Source organism: Nicotiana tabacum, chromosome 4 (genome assembly GCF_000715075.1).
Source record: "Nicotiana tabacum cultivar K326 chromosome 4, ASM71507v2, whole genome shotgun sequence".
Classification (NCBI taxonomy): domain Eukaryota; kingdom Viridiplantae; phylum Streptophyta; class Magnoliopsida; order Solanales; family Solanaceae; genus Nicotiana; species Nicotiana tabacum.
The window spans coordinates 74630486-74647304 of record NC_134083.1 but is presented as its reverse complement, the minus strand read 5'-3'; the positions used below and the strand labels follow the sequence as shown (position 1 = coordinate 74647304).

At 36.1% G+C, this 16819-nt stretch overlaps 2 protein-coding genes across 7 annotated transcripts; one reads left to right on the top strand and one right to left on the bottom strand.

Moving 5' to 3' along the window:
- The first annotated feature begins 846 nt into the window (after positions 1–846).
- LOC107773216 (hypersensitive-induced response protein 4) lies at positions 847–5359 on the top strand. Its single transcript, XM_075252017.1, has 5 exons — positions 847–1229; positions 2341–2461; positions 2568–2659; positions 3925–4021; positions 4660–5359. The coding sequence occupies exons 1-5, from the start codon at positions 1035–1037 to the stop codon at positions 5025–5027; spliced, it is 873 nt and encodes a 290-aa protein (XP_075108118.1). The 5' UTR covers positions 847–1034; the 3' UTR covers positions 5028–5359.
- A 3656-nt stretch (positions 5360–9015) lies between these two features.
- LOC107772449 (uncharacterized) lies at positions 9016–14424 on the bottom strand. Of its 6 annotated transcripts, XR_012708796.1 has the most exons (4): positions 11785–14422; positions 11265–11342; positions 9482–9589; positions 9016–9310 (listed from the first exon to the last, which is right to left on the bottom strand). XR_012708796.1 is itself a non-coding variant. In XM_075252014.1 (3 exons), exons 1-3 carry the CDS (start codon positions 14027–14029, stop codon positions 9546–9548), a joined length of 2367 nt encoding a protein of 788 aa, XP_075108115.1. In that variant the 5' UTR covers positions 14030–14422; the 3' UTR covers positions 9481–9545. The 6 variants fall into 6 exon arrangements, 4 of the variants coding, with proteins under 4 accessions (XP_075108116.1, XP_075108115.1, XP_016447394.2 ...); XR_012708797.1 differs by lacking the exon at positions 11265–11342 and having other exon boundaries at positions 9173–9310; XM_075252014.1 differs by lacking the exon at positions 9016–9310 and having other exon boundaries at positions 9481–9589.
- Between the last annotated feature and the right edge of the window lie 2395 nt (positions 14425–16819).

Here is a 16819-nt window from a genome sequence, read left to right as displayed (position 1 = left end):
CAAAGACAAAAAACAAACCCTACATAACCTCACAAAATCCCACAAAACAGAGAAGCCCAACAATAAAGACTTAAACCATGCATGCAAACACTAGAAACAGACAAGAAATAAGAATATATAACTGAAATTGCAGAAACTTAAGTTGGATGTAGATGAAACCCAAGAAATCGAAACCCTAGAATAAAAACCCTAAAAACGAAAATATACTAAAAAGATGAAATACCAACAGAAAAAATATACTAGAGACGAATCACTTTAATGGAGGAAGGTATTACCATTTATGGCATTTGTTATTCAAATCGGCAGTCAGCAGAGAAGAGAGAGGTTAGAGAGTTCTAGAGAATGAAAGAGAAAGAAGAGAAAAGAATGAAATGGGTTTATTTTGTGTTATATTTTAAAGGTTATGAGGTTTGGGTATGGGGTATCGTGGATCAGGTCGATTAAATATGATATCAAATGTAAAAAAGGCACGGATGGATGTCTTGTGTCCCTTTCGTCCACTTAAGAATACATGTGTTAGGATAGTAAGCCGGCGGGGAGTTTTATGGTCCAACAGTATAACGGGGACAACTTTAAATAATTTATCGTAGTGGAGAAACATATCAGACCCTTTTCCGTATTTAAAATATGCATTCTGGTCATTTTACATATAAAAAGCTTTATATTTACATTATCTTTAGAACAATATCGCTCACAGATATGAAGTTACTGTACAAAACGTGATATAACACCTGAATAGTTAAATAATTTAAGCAATTAATAATTTGTTAAATTTACAAAAGTTTACAAACAGAAGAAACATATGGTAATACTTAAGGGACTAAAAGCAAATTTCCCTCTTTAAAGAAGATCTTTCTTGTGAAAGAAGTTGTGACCGCTTTTTCCCTTAAATTTATTGCTAACAAATATCCATTCGGTAATTAAAAAGAAAAGAAGTAAAAACCCGCCAAGGCGGTCTTCGTACAAAAACGCGCTAATCCTGAATTCATCACCAACATCAAATTTACTCAAACCCTAATTGGCAATACGAAGCGATGGGAAATGCTAACTGTGTATTCTGTGGATGCATAGAACAAGCGAGCGTCGGTGTCGTTGAGAAATGGGGACGTTTTGACAGGCTAGCAGAACCGGGGCTTAACTTCTTCAATCCTTTCGCCGGCGAATGCCTTTCTGGAATTCTCTCCACCAGGATCAGTTCTCTCGATGTCAAAATCGAGACTAAAACCAAGGTGAATTTTTATTCCGTTTTTGTCCCTGAAAACCCTACTGTTTCCGATTTTACATATTCAAAAGTTGAATGATCGATTGGTTATTTTTAAGTGATAGTATATATTTTTTATTGCAGTTGCTAATTACAATTCTAATATTAGCCGTTTCGAAATTCACTCCTATTAATGCAATTTTTGTTCAAATGTTTATTGTTAGTCATAAGTCACAAATTACATGTTTATAATGCTGATACACATGGTACTAAATAAACAAAATGAAATCGATTAATCAGCTAAATGTGCAACTACAGGGTATTTGAAGCCATAAATCAAATGAGTGAATAAACACTAAGACATGTTGATTGTGACTTGTGAGAAATAGAAACTTTAGAAGGAGTAAACTTAATATCGGCATGTGAAAGTATATTCAGTCTGATGTAACCTGTAGGAATATCAAGCACGCTTGTACTGTTCTGTTTTTTATGAGGTGCTATATTTCTGAAAGAAGTCAGAGAGAATGATGCTCTCTGGATAGCATGAAGTTAATTTTCCACAAAACTTTACCTGCCCATTTAGTCTGCAGTTCATGTTTTCAATGTATGAATAGTTTTGCGGTTTGTAAGTCATTTAGATTTCAGATAATGTGCAGTTTCTTCAGCGTAATTCACGCTGAGCAATTATATTCTTTTTTACTCATCTGGACTGGAATAGAAACTGCAGGTGGAGTAATTCTTCCTTTCTTTCTATGGATTGTTCTGTTAAGCGTCTAGTTGTGTGTTGACACATTAATTGCTCAAAAATTGTTCTTTGGAAATTTAAAGCATCATTGCCCCCATTGTAGGGGATGTTATCATTAGATGCTCCTGGAAGTGGACAATTCGCCTCAAATTGACACTGAGCTAATCATAGTTCTCCATGATATTATGAATGATATTCCAATGCTTTGATTTTTGAGGTCCTTTTGATCTAATTTACTTTGCCATAAAGCAGCTTGTATCTTTTTGGGGAATTGATAGCAGTATACTTGATAGAGGCGGAGTGATAAAATTTGTCTTGTTTTAGAAGCTCAAGTTGGGAATAATCGAATATGTTGATTTGCCTGGAGAAAGTTAACTTATATGCAATTGTTCAGGACAATGTCTTTGTTCATTTAGTGTGCTCGATCCAATATAGAGTGATCAGGCAAAATGCTGATGATGCTTTCTATGAGTTGCAAAATCCAAAGGAGCAGATTCAGGCTTATGTATTTGATGGTAATTTGTCTCCTTTTGGTTTCACTTTTGCGAGTTTACTTTTGTCTTGTTTATTTATGCCACTTTCTATGATGCTCATTTCATTCAATGTTCTGGACTGTTCTAGTCGTTCGAGCCCATGTCCCCAAAATGAATTTGGATGAACTTTTCGAGCAAAAGGATGAAGTTGCTAAGGCTGTGTTGGAGGAACTTGAGAAGGTAAATTTGTGTCCTTATGGTGACTGGGAAAAAAAAAATCCTCGCTCCATTTTAAATTCGGAATAGAACCTGATCAACAGGAAAGAGGGGATTGGTAGGATAGTTGGGGGGGGGGGGGTGGTAAAAGAAAAGCAAAGGAAAAAGCTACTAATTCTTTTATTCATATGTTTTCTGTGTATGAATTCCACAATTTTAATTTGTTTCAAACCATTGGGAGCCTGGATTTTGCTGCGGAAGGAAGGTCTTAAACTGCACAAAATCATTTGGAAACTTTTGCTCCCCAAAAGTTTTCTGGTGTTTTAGCACTTATCTGTTTCTTAGTTGGGATTTTATCGTGCAAAGTGCCACTTGGGATTGTTCTAATACTTGTTTCTTACCCAAGATCTTTTGCCTCCCTTACTTTGTACTATTCCTCTGAATTTCTTTTTTCTTTTTTGAGAGAGCATTCCTCCTATTATCTAGCAGTATGCATGGTTAAGTGACAATACCAATTAACCCTTTTGGAAAAGATACTCTCAAAATTTTGAAAGTGGAAATTTTAAGTCTAAGTTGTCACCTTCCTCATTAATTGAAGGAAAATAAGCTTTTCTGCTGGTCTTTTTTCCAGTATGTAATATGTTAGTGAAAAGTACTCAGTTTTACTCTGCTGTCTTAAGTACGTTGTACTATTTCTTTTTATCTCTCACAAAGAATTTAAAAAAATATATTATTATGCATTTGAAATGAGGCAGAACCTTATGACAGTGTCCTTCCATCCCCTCCAGCGCCCCACAAAAAGGAAAAATATTACAAAAGGGAAAAGGGGATGCTACTGCAGTAACTTCTGAGCTTTGGTCTGGTGTGTGTTCTAGTACTTTCTTCTCTGTTCTTTAGTATGTCATTGAAAAATGTTTAAAGTTGATCGTGAATAAGCTTTATTTGTTTTAGTATATATTTACTGGTCAAATAGAAATTGAGGTGAACCCACTGTATGGTGGTTGTTGCCCCCCCCCCCCCCCCCCAAAAAAAAGGTTTGGGGGAGGGGGGAAGAAGAAGAAAAAGAAGCACACAGCAAAAGGAAAATATACTCTGTAAATCTGACTTATATAAAAGGAGAAATTGGCAACAGAGAGAGTTTGGATCATGAAGCTGTTCTGTAATACCGAAGCTTTAGGGATGTTTTGCATTATGCCATTGTTATAGAGCTTACAAGGGTTTGAAACTTTCCCCAGCCCAGTAGGAAATTCATGTTTCCACGGAGTCTCTTATTTTATCTTATATATCAGGTGATGGGTGCTTATGGATATAACATCGAGCACATACTGATGGTTGACATTATTCCTGATGCTTCTGTGCGAAAGGCGATGAACGAGATAAATGCTGGTAAGAAGGGGAGTAGTTTCTACTTCTGAATTAGTATACAAATATAATGTTGATGGTACATTCCTTTTTTTCTCTCTGTTGATGGTACTTAAGTTTCTAAGTTTCCTACTTCTGAATTAGTGTACAAAACTGTGTTGACAATACTTAGTTGATAGTGTAGTTCTGCATATGAATAAATTTCTTGATGTGTGGTTTACCTTTTGAAGGGGAATTGACATAGACATACAAACAGAGTGTTGATGGTATTTTAGTTTTCTGCCTTTTCTACTTCGAAAATACTTAGTTTCTACTTCTCAATTGGTGTATGAATTAGACATTGATGATACCAATCTGTTGTAATCCTTAGTAAGTTCAAATGCACCTGTTGGAATTTGTGATCTTCAAGCATGGTGCCTATTAAGGACACATGGTGTGTGGAGAGATAAAGTTTACCTAATCTGTCCCTTTTGTTTCCTGAAGTACTAAATGATTAAAATAATGGAGGACAACATGGTATAAAGAGATTCAGATATTTATTATTGCCATAAAAGATATTGTTCCCCCAAGGTATCGTAATAGATTATAGATTGTGGTTATCTGAGACGTGGATTGACAGTTATCTGAACTATAATATGCTCTTATCTTATTCTGTATTGTAGCTCAAAGGATGCAGCTTGCTAGTGTATACAAGGGAGAAGCAGAAAAGATTCTCCAAGTTAAGAAAGCAGAAGCTGAGGCTGAAGCCAAGTATTTAGGTGGGGTTGGGGTTGCCAGGCAGAGGCAGGCAATTACAGATGGTTTGAGAGAAAACATCTTGAACTTCTCACATAAAGTAGAAGGCACTTCTGCTAAAGAAGTGATGGATCTTATAATGATCACCCAGTACTTTGACACCATCAAAGACCTTGGAAACTCCTCAAAGAACACGACAGTTTTCATACCACATGGTCCTGGCCATGTTCGTGACATTGGTGATCAGATACGCAACGGCCTGATGGAGGCAGCTAGTGCACAGGTCGCGGAATAGGTTTGCTTGACTGCAGAATATACTGTGAGAAGCATCTTCCTATATACGTCTGGAAAGAAGGTTAAACAATAAAAATAAAGTGTGGTTTGAGAGTTTTGGCGTGGATTGCTTTCGTTTCCTCTTTTGCTTGATGTAGTATAGCTAATAAAATAAAATAAAATAAAATAAAGGATAGTCTTAAATAGAAAAAGAAAAGAGCACCTGAAAATGTGTATTTGCTTTTCAGTTGTTAAGTGGATGAAGATCCAAGAAATATGTTTAATAGGATATCACGTCCTTGACATTTGTGTATGGACTGGGTATGAGAAATTCTATAGTATTTGTTTCGATTCCATCTCATGTTCAAGTTTGTGTTATGCTTTTATTAGCTAAAACTCGACATTACTAAAGTACTTCATGACTCTCTGTAGGTGCATTGTGTTTTACTCTTGCATCACTAGATGTATCATTTGAATCTTTGATTCTTGTATTTGGATTGTTTCACCGAAATAGATTTAAACACGTCAAAACTAAAACCAGTGGATCAATAAAGAATAAGTTACAAAGTTTCCTGACTGTGTATTTCCACAAACATCTTTGTCTCAATTTAATACAATTGAAAAAATGTGATATTAACTGGAATCTAGAATATTTTATAGTATAGAGAAAAAAACGATAAAATTTAAAAGGTAACGTGAAGTTAGTAATCATTATTTGAATAAATTTCTACCATTTTATTATAACTTAAGAACATCACAGTCTTGTAAACAAAACAAGTTTTGCCCTTTAAAACTTGAAAAACTGGATGAAAATGGTGACAAGCAGGCTCAAAGCAAATGGATGACAATATTGGGCTAAAATCATGAGTTCTGTTTGCTCCCAATTTAGATATTTCTGACAAGGAAGAAGGAACTATTATCTCTAGTCCATATGGTCTGTTTTCTAAGGGCTTTACACACTAATAATCAAATATGTACCAACCTCAACCGTAAAAAAGATCTATCTAAACTATCCTTTCTCAATCTTTGAATTTGAATGCCTCATTAAATTGTCACTCCATTCATTAGGAGAGTAAGTTATATATTTGAAAAAAAGTAAAAAATAATTTCATCTTTTTTCTAAAACATCTAGTAATATTTTGAAGAAGTTCAGATTGCTAAATAACTACAGTAATTGTTATTGAGAAAGAAATTGATTATTTCCATATGTAGACTATACTAAATGGAGATAAGAAAAGAAAAGAAAAAGGTGCAAAGCATTTACAGATTGCGAAAATGGTGGATCAGTTACAAACAAAAGCTACACGTAGAAAGTATGTAGTAATAAAAAATTGTGGACCCAAAAAGTGATGGACCATTTGGTAGATAATGCGTTACTTTTTAGACTGTAATAGAAATGATATGTTTTAGGTATGTGGTCACTTTATTTCACCGTACAAGATATGTAATAATAGAAGCACAGGAATATAACCAAAATAATAATAATTAGAATTTAGAGGTTGGTTATAATTACAGTGAACCGTAATAATAACCATATATAACCAAAGTAGAGATTTGATGGCAGTAATCATTTATTCCTCTATTGGCAGACAATGATTTTACTTATGTAAACACTAAATTGTACTGAATTACATAAAAACTGCTTCCTAAGAATATTTGAACTTTATATTTTCTTCTCCAAAAACTACCACCTGCATTACAAGTTGTACAAATGTTAAAGCAGAAACATCAATCTTCAAAAAGTTAAATGATTCTACTGTTTTCTCCTCCTTTCCGGTGATGTTATTCAGTTCTAACAAATAAATCTCATATCATTTAACGGATATTAAGAGAGTCGTTTGGTTTGAAGACAAGTTATATTGTGATTTGTTATCCCGATATTATTTCTTATTGATTGTTTCGCATGTTGTATTAATTTTGGGATTATTAATTTTAGTGTTTTATCCTGAGATAATTTATATTTCACCCTCTGGCAGGTATAAGTTATTCCGATACTATTTTTAATTCTGAGATAACTTATCCCAAAATTAGTAATCAAACAAAGGATAAGACAGTACTAAAATTTTATCCCGTTATTATTTTTGCTTATCCATCGCATCAAAACGACCCCTTTATGTCTCTGTAAAAAAATTCTTGACACTCGAAATAGAGGGTGTAATTTCAAATTCACAAATTTAGTGTCAATGCCAGCAATAACCTACCAATTATGTCTAATCAGATATATTTGTGGTTGGCTGCTTCTGTTTACCTTCAAATGGTTTTAACTCAAGTGGATATCATTACTCAAAGGTACCCAATGCTTAATAAAAGTCTACTCAAACGTGTATTTTCACTGTAGCAGATTAAGACGACCAAACCATAATCTAGTCTAGAAAAAACATCATTAACTTTAACTCTGCGTTTGTAATAAGTTAAGGAGTAAGGACCACAAAATAACGACGATGAGATGCTTGTCTAGGACCACATTTATTATTGATACATTGAGAGAAAAAGTGATTGAGAGATTTTTCTATAGCTACAACATATGTATTCTTTTTATAAATTCCTCTTTTTTTGTTGGTATTATCAATTATAATATGATTAGATATGAGGAGGAAAGGCATTATGTACCTCTTTTCTACGTATTCATTTTTTGGGTCATACAAGTAACCCTCTTTCACATTAATTATGAATTATGAAATCGTACATGATATTTTTGATTTTTTTTTTTTGGTTTTTCATAGAATTAACATCGTAGTATAAATTGAACAGTAGTCAGTGAAAAAATAAACTTGTGACATTTCAAATACATGATCACAACTTTTATAAGAGGGTCACAAGAAGAGAAAGATGGTGAGAAGAAACAGAGAGGGACATCAGATTGAAAAATACTGTTATAATTTATATAATTTAAAAAGAAAAAACAGAAAGAGAGCCAGTGCCAAAAGTCTTCACATTAGGTGCGAAAGGCAACTCCTTAACTATATAAAGAAATTCGTAACGCAAAGAAAGAGGTTGTACACCAATTAGAATGCAATTGGAGCAAAGCTGCTTCCAAAATAAGAAAAACAATATATCATTCACATCTACCACTCTCCATTTTATAACAATTTATATCCACTGTAGTTGAATCACAAGGAAAGAACGTAGAGTGGAGTAGATTCGATGGTATGCCACAAATTTTGTTTTTCCTTCCGATAATTGTAATATCCGGATCAGTTTGCGAGCACCTCGACTAATTCCACGTTCTTACTAGCACGGGTAACTCTATGGTATGGTACAAGGTTATCAGTATAAGAATATATTAAGCTAATATTCAATTAGAAATGCAACATTTCTATTTTTAGTGGACGTTTACAAACTATTGGAACTCTATCCAAGTACTTTTGGTAGGAAAATTCACATCAAAACTCGTCATCCCCTAGCTAACATAACTCAATCCAGTAAAACAAGGTGTAAAAAGAAGACAGAAGAAGCATTTCGAAGCAATGAAAATTACACCAAAAGAAGTATGTAATTCCAGCTTTCAATAATAATTCAGATGTTATCAAGATTAGTATGAAGTGGGCAGATGTAGAGATTTTTTTTTAAAAAAAGGCAGCCCGGTGCGCTAAGGTCCCGCTATGCGCGGGATCCGGGGAAGAGCCGGACCACAAGGGTCTATCATACGCAGTCTTACCCTGCATTTCTGCAAGAGGCTGTTTTCACGGCTCGAACCATTACCTCCCGGTCATATGTCAACAACTTTAACAGTTACGTCAAGGTTTCCCTTCGATGCAGAGATTTTTAAAAAAAAAGGCAGTCCGGTGCACAAAGCATCATGCATCCGCACCCCTAGAGGTGTGATGTAGACAGCCTACCCTAATGCAAGCATGCGTGGCTGCTTCCACGTCTCGAAACCGTGACGTATGGGGACAACTTTACTATCACTCCAAGACTCCCGTTTCCGCAGATATAGAGATAAATGAAAAGAAAATGGTAATAATGGGGGGAGCATTAAAAGTGTGTAGATTCTCGTAGAAAAAGAGTGATTTCCTGTTGAAAATCATCATTCTGCTTCACCCTTTTTAAAACAGGAACATGTCTAACATTTGAACTATGAAATCAAAAACCATACCATACGAGTGAAAAAGGCTTATTCCTCCAGTTGGTTGAGCAGTCTATTAGTAGTTAGCAATTATCAGCACATTCCTCTTGTCTCTCCATCAATTAGTACCTATAGCAAATTCTACTATTTCACCTCCAGAAAAATCGGCTTTTTAATTCCTTTTCCTCTTTTTGGCCCTTCCCAACTTCTCTTCACTTGTACAATACACATCTTTTGTCCTGCAAGATCAAGAAGTTATTTAGTATTTGTAACAGAAGAAAAATCTGATAAACACAATCATACTGTAGCAAAGTTATGATTGAAGATTCCGAAAAGCGGCAAAACTTTATAACAATAATTAGAATAGGATACCAAATAAATCATACAAACCATATGCAGCAGTGTCCTACCTTCTGTATTTTCCATCTCTTAACCTTTTTCACCATCCCCTGGTACTATTGAACATTTAAGATGTTAATGAATAATTATAAACATGTCCGGTAGATTGGAATATTTACCTGTAGGTACGATACGAACGATGCCATGTTAAGATTGTCCAGAAGTCAGCCACAAGAAAGGAATTAAGTGATGATTAAAGTATCCTATTTCAGCATAATTATAAACTAACAATCATTTCATAGAGGTTTCCAAAGACCAGAATTCGTTAAATAACCAATTGAACCAGTAAGTCAGCCTGTAAGTCATGAATTGCAGGTATTCTTTAAAATCTATAGCAACTGAATCAATAACTGTTCTCTTCTCAGACAAAATTTTAGAGTGCAAAATTGAGGTAAGAAAAATACTGAACTAAAACTTAGTAATGTCCTATATCAGCAGTGTATCTATGAAAGATCAATGTGTGAGATGACACTTAAAAAAAAAAAAAAAAAAAAAAACAGCATACCTCCATAAATACCACTTATCTTAATAGTCAACGTTACAGGCAGCAAAGTAGAGCCAGAAGTCAGTTAAAATTCGTTGAAAAATCTTTTCAGCTATGATGCCGACAACCCCCCTTTGCTTACAGTTTGCTCAAAGTAGCTTTTTTCAATCAGGTGAAGTGACCAAATACTAAGCAAAAACTTTAACTTTCAATATTCAAATTCTGGTGTGAAATTTTCAAACAAAGTACCACATTTACAAAGGAACAAATTTTAAACAATTAAACAGAAAGAAAGAGAGGTCTTCCCCTCTAATCCTTACTCCTTCTTCTGGCTACAAGGATCTGCCTCTGGACTGTTCTTAGATTGACTCATCTCATAAAAGCATATCTGATTTTCCATGCAACCAACAATGAAGAGAAACTTGACTAGAGGAAAAAAGCACACCAAATTCAGACAACTATTCTACACATGTCTTCCCATATTTAAACTTTTCCTAATGGAAAATTATTCGTTTCATATAATTAACATCTTCAAGTTGCTTATCCGTTCCACTTTGTCACCCAACATAAGCATATAAAATTAGAACAAGTCAATGATCTCATAGCCAAGAATAGCTTAAAGGCACCACCTTATCTCCACCCTAGGAGGTCCTTAAGTTTGATAATTCTCACAAGTCCATATATAACACATATAGCACCTAAAAGGACTTCACCAATTTAATGAGAGTAATCAGTTTAATGTTGCATTTGATCAGATGATAAGGTCAAGATCAGCATGAATTGACAGCTCCTTTTGGATAAATAGATGAATATTCAAAAGCAAAGTTGAAATTAAGCAAGTACATGGCAAAAGCAAGGAGTATAACAACCGAATTCAGAAGCTCACATATTGAATAATTAAAACACACAGTTTGGTATAAGCTTTAGCATTTTGGCGAGTAAAGCTGAGAAAGGATTGCACAGATATAAGTTCAGTCAATTGTATGGATAATGAATCGAAGTTGGTTCAATATGAGAAATTTCAGCATGCCTTAGGCTTGGGAATCAATAATGCATATTTGACAACTGAAGAAGCTGAAAATATTAGTTAGTTTCTTCCTTTGTTTTTCCCATAACATTTTTATTAATTTAAAACAGGCCAGGTAACTCAATACATGCAAAGTTGGATATACGAAGGCAAAACAACTCCGATGGTTGAGGATGTCGGGTATCCACGGTTATGGTCAGAATGTAAAGTGACACATAAATCTGGTGAAAAATACTTAGGTTAGTATCAAAATAAAGTACAAGCTTTTTTCTTTTTTTCTCACTTTGTTTCAACCTCCTGATCTCTTTTGCTGACAACCACCAAATTAAACAAGTTAGGCACTTCCAGAACACTCTCATATCTGCAAGAAATGAAATGAGCAACATACAGCTTTAGAACATAAGTTAGGATAATGCCTGCCCTGATCCAACTCATTGTCAAAGATCTTGATATTAGCCTAAAATATGTAAGAGTTTACAAAAATTCCCTTCTGTCCTTGGAAAAGTTTATGATTACAAACAAGAATGAACAATTTTCTTCAGAAACAAGCACTCTAGCTTCACATGTAACAGGATGTTATATCATCAATAGGCAATTGATGGAATTACAGAGCTCAATTTCCTCATATTGTCTACAAACAATATCTTCAAAACCATCTATTAGAAGTAACAAATGGAGGAAAGAGAAATTAAAGAATTTATACACCCGACTTATCAATATTCTACAACAGTTAAGAGATATTAAGAAAATAAATTAAACTGAGGGTGCATCTACAAAGACTTCATTGAACATGTCATCCTCACCATTTGCTGTAGTAAGCATCTCCGCGTCCTTCTCCTCGTCACTGGAAAAGTCCCGTTTCTCAAGTTTTGCATGAGCTGCAATGAAGATCATTCTTTGAGCCCTATCCATGCCAACCCTCGAGTTCCCTTGCAGAGAAACCCATCTCATAAAGGACCAGTTACATTTAAATCTGCATGAGGTCGCCTGAAGGAAGAGAAGCCTAACCGCAACCTTACCCAGCGACTTGAACTCTTTCAGGCAAGTTTCCCATACAAGCCTACTACTCTGAGGATTTGCAATTTTCATTCGCCCCGTTACTGGATCTCGCTGCTTTACTTGAACAGCCTGAGCATACAGTGGGTCGAGCCCTTCTAACCTCCATTTCATAAGCTCCATTAGTGCAATGGGAGCCTCCTCCCTCGGTACTAGCCGCGTTATAAGCTTGTCTATGTCCTTCTCTTGATCATGTGTCAGACGTTTAAATGGTGGAAGGTACTTCCCACTTACATCCCTCACTAAGTATAATGGATCAAGTACAAATGCAGCTGCCCATGCAGGATGATAGTTTCTCTTGAAGCGCGTATCAATTATCTTCTCAATAGGTCCCTCAGCAATGCTAAATTTGGCACACCAGTCCTTTACTTTAGCTCTCAACTCCTCCCAAAGAAGAAGACACTGACCAACTAAGGGTCTCTCCGCCTCAATGTCATCAGCCATCTCCTTAATCAGTTTCACTAGTGAATGAGTAGCCTCCACATCATTCCAAAACCCAACATCCTGTATCATCTCGGCCACTTCTCTAGCAACAGGATCCTCTATGCATGAGACCTTATAGGAATCATCCACCACTACTAGCTGCAGTATTCGAGCATAACTTAGTATATCCTCCAACATTGCGATAACAGGACCAAAGTTCTTAGATAAATTGCAGTCAGCTGAAGGAACTCTAATCAACCCTGCAAGCTCAACGCCACATGATCTGAACTTCCTAAAATGATTTCTGATCTGAGACTTGCTATTGAAAAGATTTGCAATCTTGAAACAATTATCAGTAACAGTTTTAAAAAGTGGAAGCTCTCTACTAAAGTCTTTCAACAAACTAATAACTCCATGAAGTTGGCATGAGAGATTAACCATCCAATGATTTTGAACCTCCAAATTCCGCAATGCCTTACCTTTATACTTATCCGCGACTATTCCTACACATCTTTGAACAACATTACCACACAACCCTTTAATCGTTTCACTTAAGACTTCCTCCGCATACTCCGATGGCACCAAACCCCCCTTATACACTGCCTTATGAAATACATTAGTACCATTAGGAAGATTTACAATAAATTTAATCACAGTTTCTTCCCCATACTTACAAATATCCCTCCCCCATCCATCTGAAGCAACCTGAAAAAACGCTGCATCGCGGATTCTGGTTTCGGACTCCATTCTTGCTTCTTCAAACTTAGAATCAAGCTTTTCTCCCACAAAGTCCTTCCTCGAAACCGCGGGCAAGCCTACTTGGTTAAGGAAAGCTTTGAACTTTGGATGCTCAATGCTTGAAAGTGTGACTGTCCCACAGGACTCATAAAACCAATCAGCTAACAAATTGAAAGCTGAATCAACCTGGTCCTTACTCAAAGCTGGACCAGGGGAAGAACTTTTCAGACTTTTAAGCTTCTTTACACTATCTTCCAACATAGCTAAAGCACCCAAATCCTCTTTCCCACCTGACAACACCAAATGATGATGCTGCTGCTGCTGACGTTGATGATGATGATTCAAACCCGTGTGAGCCACAATTTCTTGGGCTGTTTGGACTGGTGAATAGCCCATTTCACCTCTGTAATTGTCCACCAATCCAACTTGGTGGTGGGAACTTGACGAAGTACCAGTTTGTGGTGAACTTCGCTTGCGATGATTCTGTGAAGAAGGTGAAGCTAAAGGGGGTAATTGTGAAATGGGCCTTAAGACAGAGCCAAAATTGGGACAAGTGCCTCTCTTAAGATGCTCTGTAGCAGTACGAGATGGGTTTGAAGCTGAAAACGCAGCGTCACACAAAGTACACTTGAGTTTCACTGCTTTAGGAAGGTTTGTTTCTGGGTTTTGAACCAGAATGGGCTCGAGATGAGCCCAGTACCATGCTCCTTTCCCTTTGATAGCTTTTGTACGGACCGCAACTAGCCCTTCATATCGCTTGTTCATCGCTTTTGCCGCCACGTCTTCGCCAGAAGTTAACGCGTCAACTGGGTTAGCATTCACGTTAGCCATTTCACAAGAAAAAAGGCGAAAAAAGTTAGGAGCTTTTATAGGTCTATTATACTGTTGCTGAGCTTATTATCACTTCAGTGTGTATTTGTGTATCATCATTGTGTTGGCTTAAATTTTGAGCTCCGGTGAAGAAAATTCGATGTATACGAGGTGGGTTTTCGGAGATGCCAGAGTCCCATGCCGGAAACCGGCGATCCAACCGGCGAATGAGGAACAACTGAGAAGACACAACTGGTATGCAGATTATGTGTTTGAGAGAATGCTTAATTGAATCTGTAGTAGAATTGGTGTTTAACAGAAGAGAAATTAGGAGCAAGAATGGTATTGGTGAGGAAAAGAAAGAGACTACCACTTCATTGGAGTCTTATTGTGCTACTTTTGTCGTTGAGAAATGAGAGACAACCTGCGGGGTAGCGGGGTTGGGGTGTAAAACCTGGTATCACGTGCTGATAAAAGCGCGTGTGAAAAATCTACCTAAACGGTGGCTTTAGATTTGTCAACAGGAGAAGGGGGTGGAGCCCATGAGATTTTTTTATTTTTTTTGTTGCTAATTTTAAAAATAAAATAAAAAAAGTAGACCAATGGAAATTGACTCCTCCACTTATGGTCAACACTGGAGACTGATCAGTGCTCAGGCTGACATCAAAGTAGACCATTTTTTAGTAGAAAATGAATTTCACTTATTGACAGCTGGGGATTTACTGTGTTTCTATTTTTCTACCAAATCCAAAATAGTGTATAAGATTGTGTTTTGGCAAAAATCTCGTAATTCTGACTTGGTGACGGTATTGTGATTAAATGGCTGATATGATTACGAAATTCCAATTTGGATTACTCACGAAAATTTTCCATTATCAGCTTAAATGAAATTAAACCAAACTGATTTCGCTTTCTTAATGCACAAAATGAGCTTTACTTTGAAGGCATTTACTGCGATATGTTTTAACAATAGTGCAGATTTGATTAGTTTTATCTTTTAATAACAGGAAAATATGGATTAATTCGCGCACATTTCATCTTCCTGTAGTATAATTGTTATCTTTTATTAACATATATGTTGAGTAATTTTGTGCATTAAAACTTAGACGAATGAAAATCACCAAAATAAATTTATTTTTACTGAAAATTGAACTAGTATGAATTTTTATAGTTTTCACATTTCACGTACTCCAGTAACTGCGGCTTAATTCTATGTAATATGTGGATTTTGTTTTTATCAGAAGAGTTTGATTGAATTGTAAAATGTGTCATTACACAATATTTAGCTAAAGAAAAAATTATATGAGTATGCACACACACGCACCTAGATTAAAACTAAATAGCTTCTTGATTAATGCTGAGAACAAATTAAATTGGTGAAAAGTTAGATCTGACAAATAAGGACTATGTAAAATGAAGTTAGTTAAACTTTGGCAAAATACATAGGCGCCTAAACTATATACCAAATCTCTGTTACTGTCACGATCCCAAATTAACCCTCCGTAAGATGTCGTGATGGCACCTAGTCTTTACGACTAGGTAAGCCTAATATTACGAAAAATATAAAGAAAACACAATATTTTAAAGGTAAACAGTATATTATAAATAGCAAAGAGTAGCACCACTCGGCATATGCAAAATAGTTTTCCAAAACCCGGAATATCACTAAGTCACAAGCTGCTATAATCTATGTAGCTCTATACAAAAGTCTGAGGATAATAAAGAAAGTATCTAGGCGAGGGAGTAGAAGGGGACTCCGAAGATCTGCGGACGCAAGCAGAAGTACCTTGAAGTCTCCTAGAACCAGCAGCACGTACTAATCCCGAGGCTGATAGCTCGCACCTGGATCTGCACACGAAAACATGTGCAGAGAAGGGCATGAGTACACCACAATGGTACCCAGTAAGTGCCAAGCCTAACCTCGGTCGAGTAGTGACGAGATCAGGTCAAGGCCCTACCGGAGTAAATATAATAAATTAAACAGTAAAAGATATAAGTAGAATTTACGGTAACACAGTTAAAGAAATTCTCGAAAATTTAACAGTTAAGGGAGTACTCGGCTCAAAATAAGGTAAACACAATGGGAAATCTCTCGGGATACCGTCCCGTAGTTTCAAATGAATATGCAGTACAAGGGGATCTCCTGAAATACATCTATAGTCCCAAAGTAAATATGCAGTGCTGGGAGATCTCCCGGAATACGTCTGTAGTCCCAAAGTAAATATGCAGTACATGGGGATCTCCCGGAATACATCCGTAGTCCCAAAGTAAATATGCAGTACATGGGATCTCCCGGAATACGTCTGTAGTCCCAAAGTAAATATGCAGTGTTAGAGGATCTCCCGGAATACGTACGTAGTCCCAAAGTAAATATGCAGTACAGGGGGATCTCACGGAATACGTCCGTAGTCCCAATTTAAATATGCAACGCAAGATGAAATGACAGGTATAACATCGAGTTATACTGGACACATATAAGGCAAATAAGGACTTAACTGAACATGACACACAGAATGTCAATTAGGCAGTTAAAACACGTAAGCATGCTTTTCTAGTCTAAATTACACAATTAAACATATTAGTACAATTAATAAGAGAAGCAATTTATGATTTAAAAAGATTAAACATGATTTTTTTTTTGCAATAATAGCCCGTGTACGTACTCGTCATCTCACGTACACGACATCCACACACCAAATAATATTAAGATATCCTAAGGGAAAAAGTCCCCAACACAAGGTTAGGCAAGCCACTTACCTCGAACCACTCAAATCAACTTGATATCACGTTCTTGCCACGAGTATCCGACTC

Coding starts and splice junctions, on each gene's coding strand:
- LOC107772449 (XM_016591908.2), bottom strand. CDS start 14,029: ATGGCTAACGTGAATGCTAACCCAGTTGACGCGTTAACTTCTGGCGAA. Junction 11,343..11,784: donor GATGCTTACTACAGCAAATG/GTGAGGATGACA, acceptor CATTTCTTGCAG/ATATGAGAGTGTTCTGGAAG.
- LOC107773216 (XM_075252017.1), top strand. CDS start 1,035: ATGGGAAATGCTAACTGTGTATTCTGTGGATGCATAGAACAAGCGAGC. Junction 1,230..2,340: donor AAATCGAGACTAAAACCAAG/GTGAATTTTTAT, acceptor GCAATTGTTCAG/GACAATGTCTTTGTTCATTT. Junction 2,462..2,567: donor TCAGGCTTATGTATTTGATG/GTAATTTGTCTC, acceptor GGACTGTTCTAG/TCGTTCGAGCCCATGTCCCC.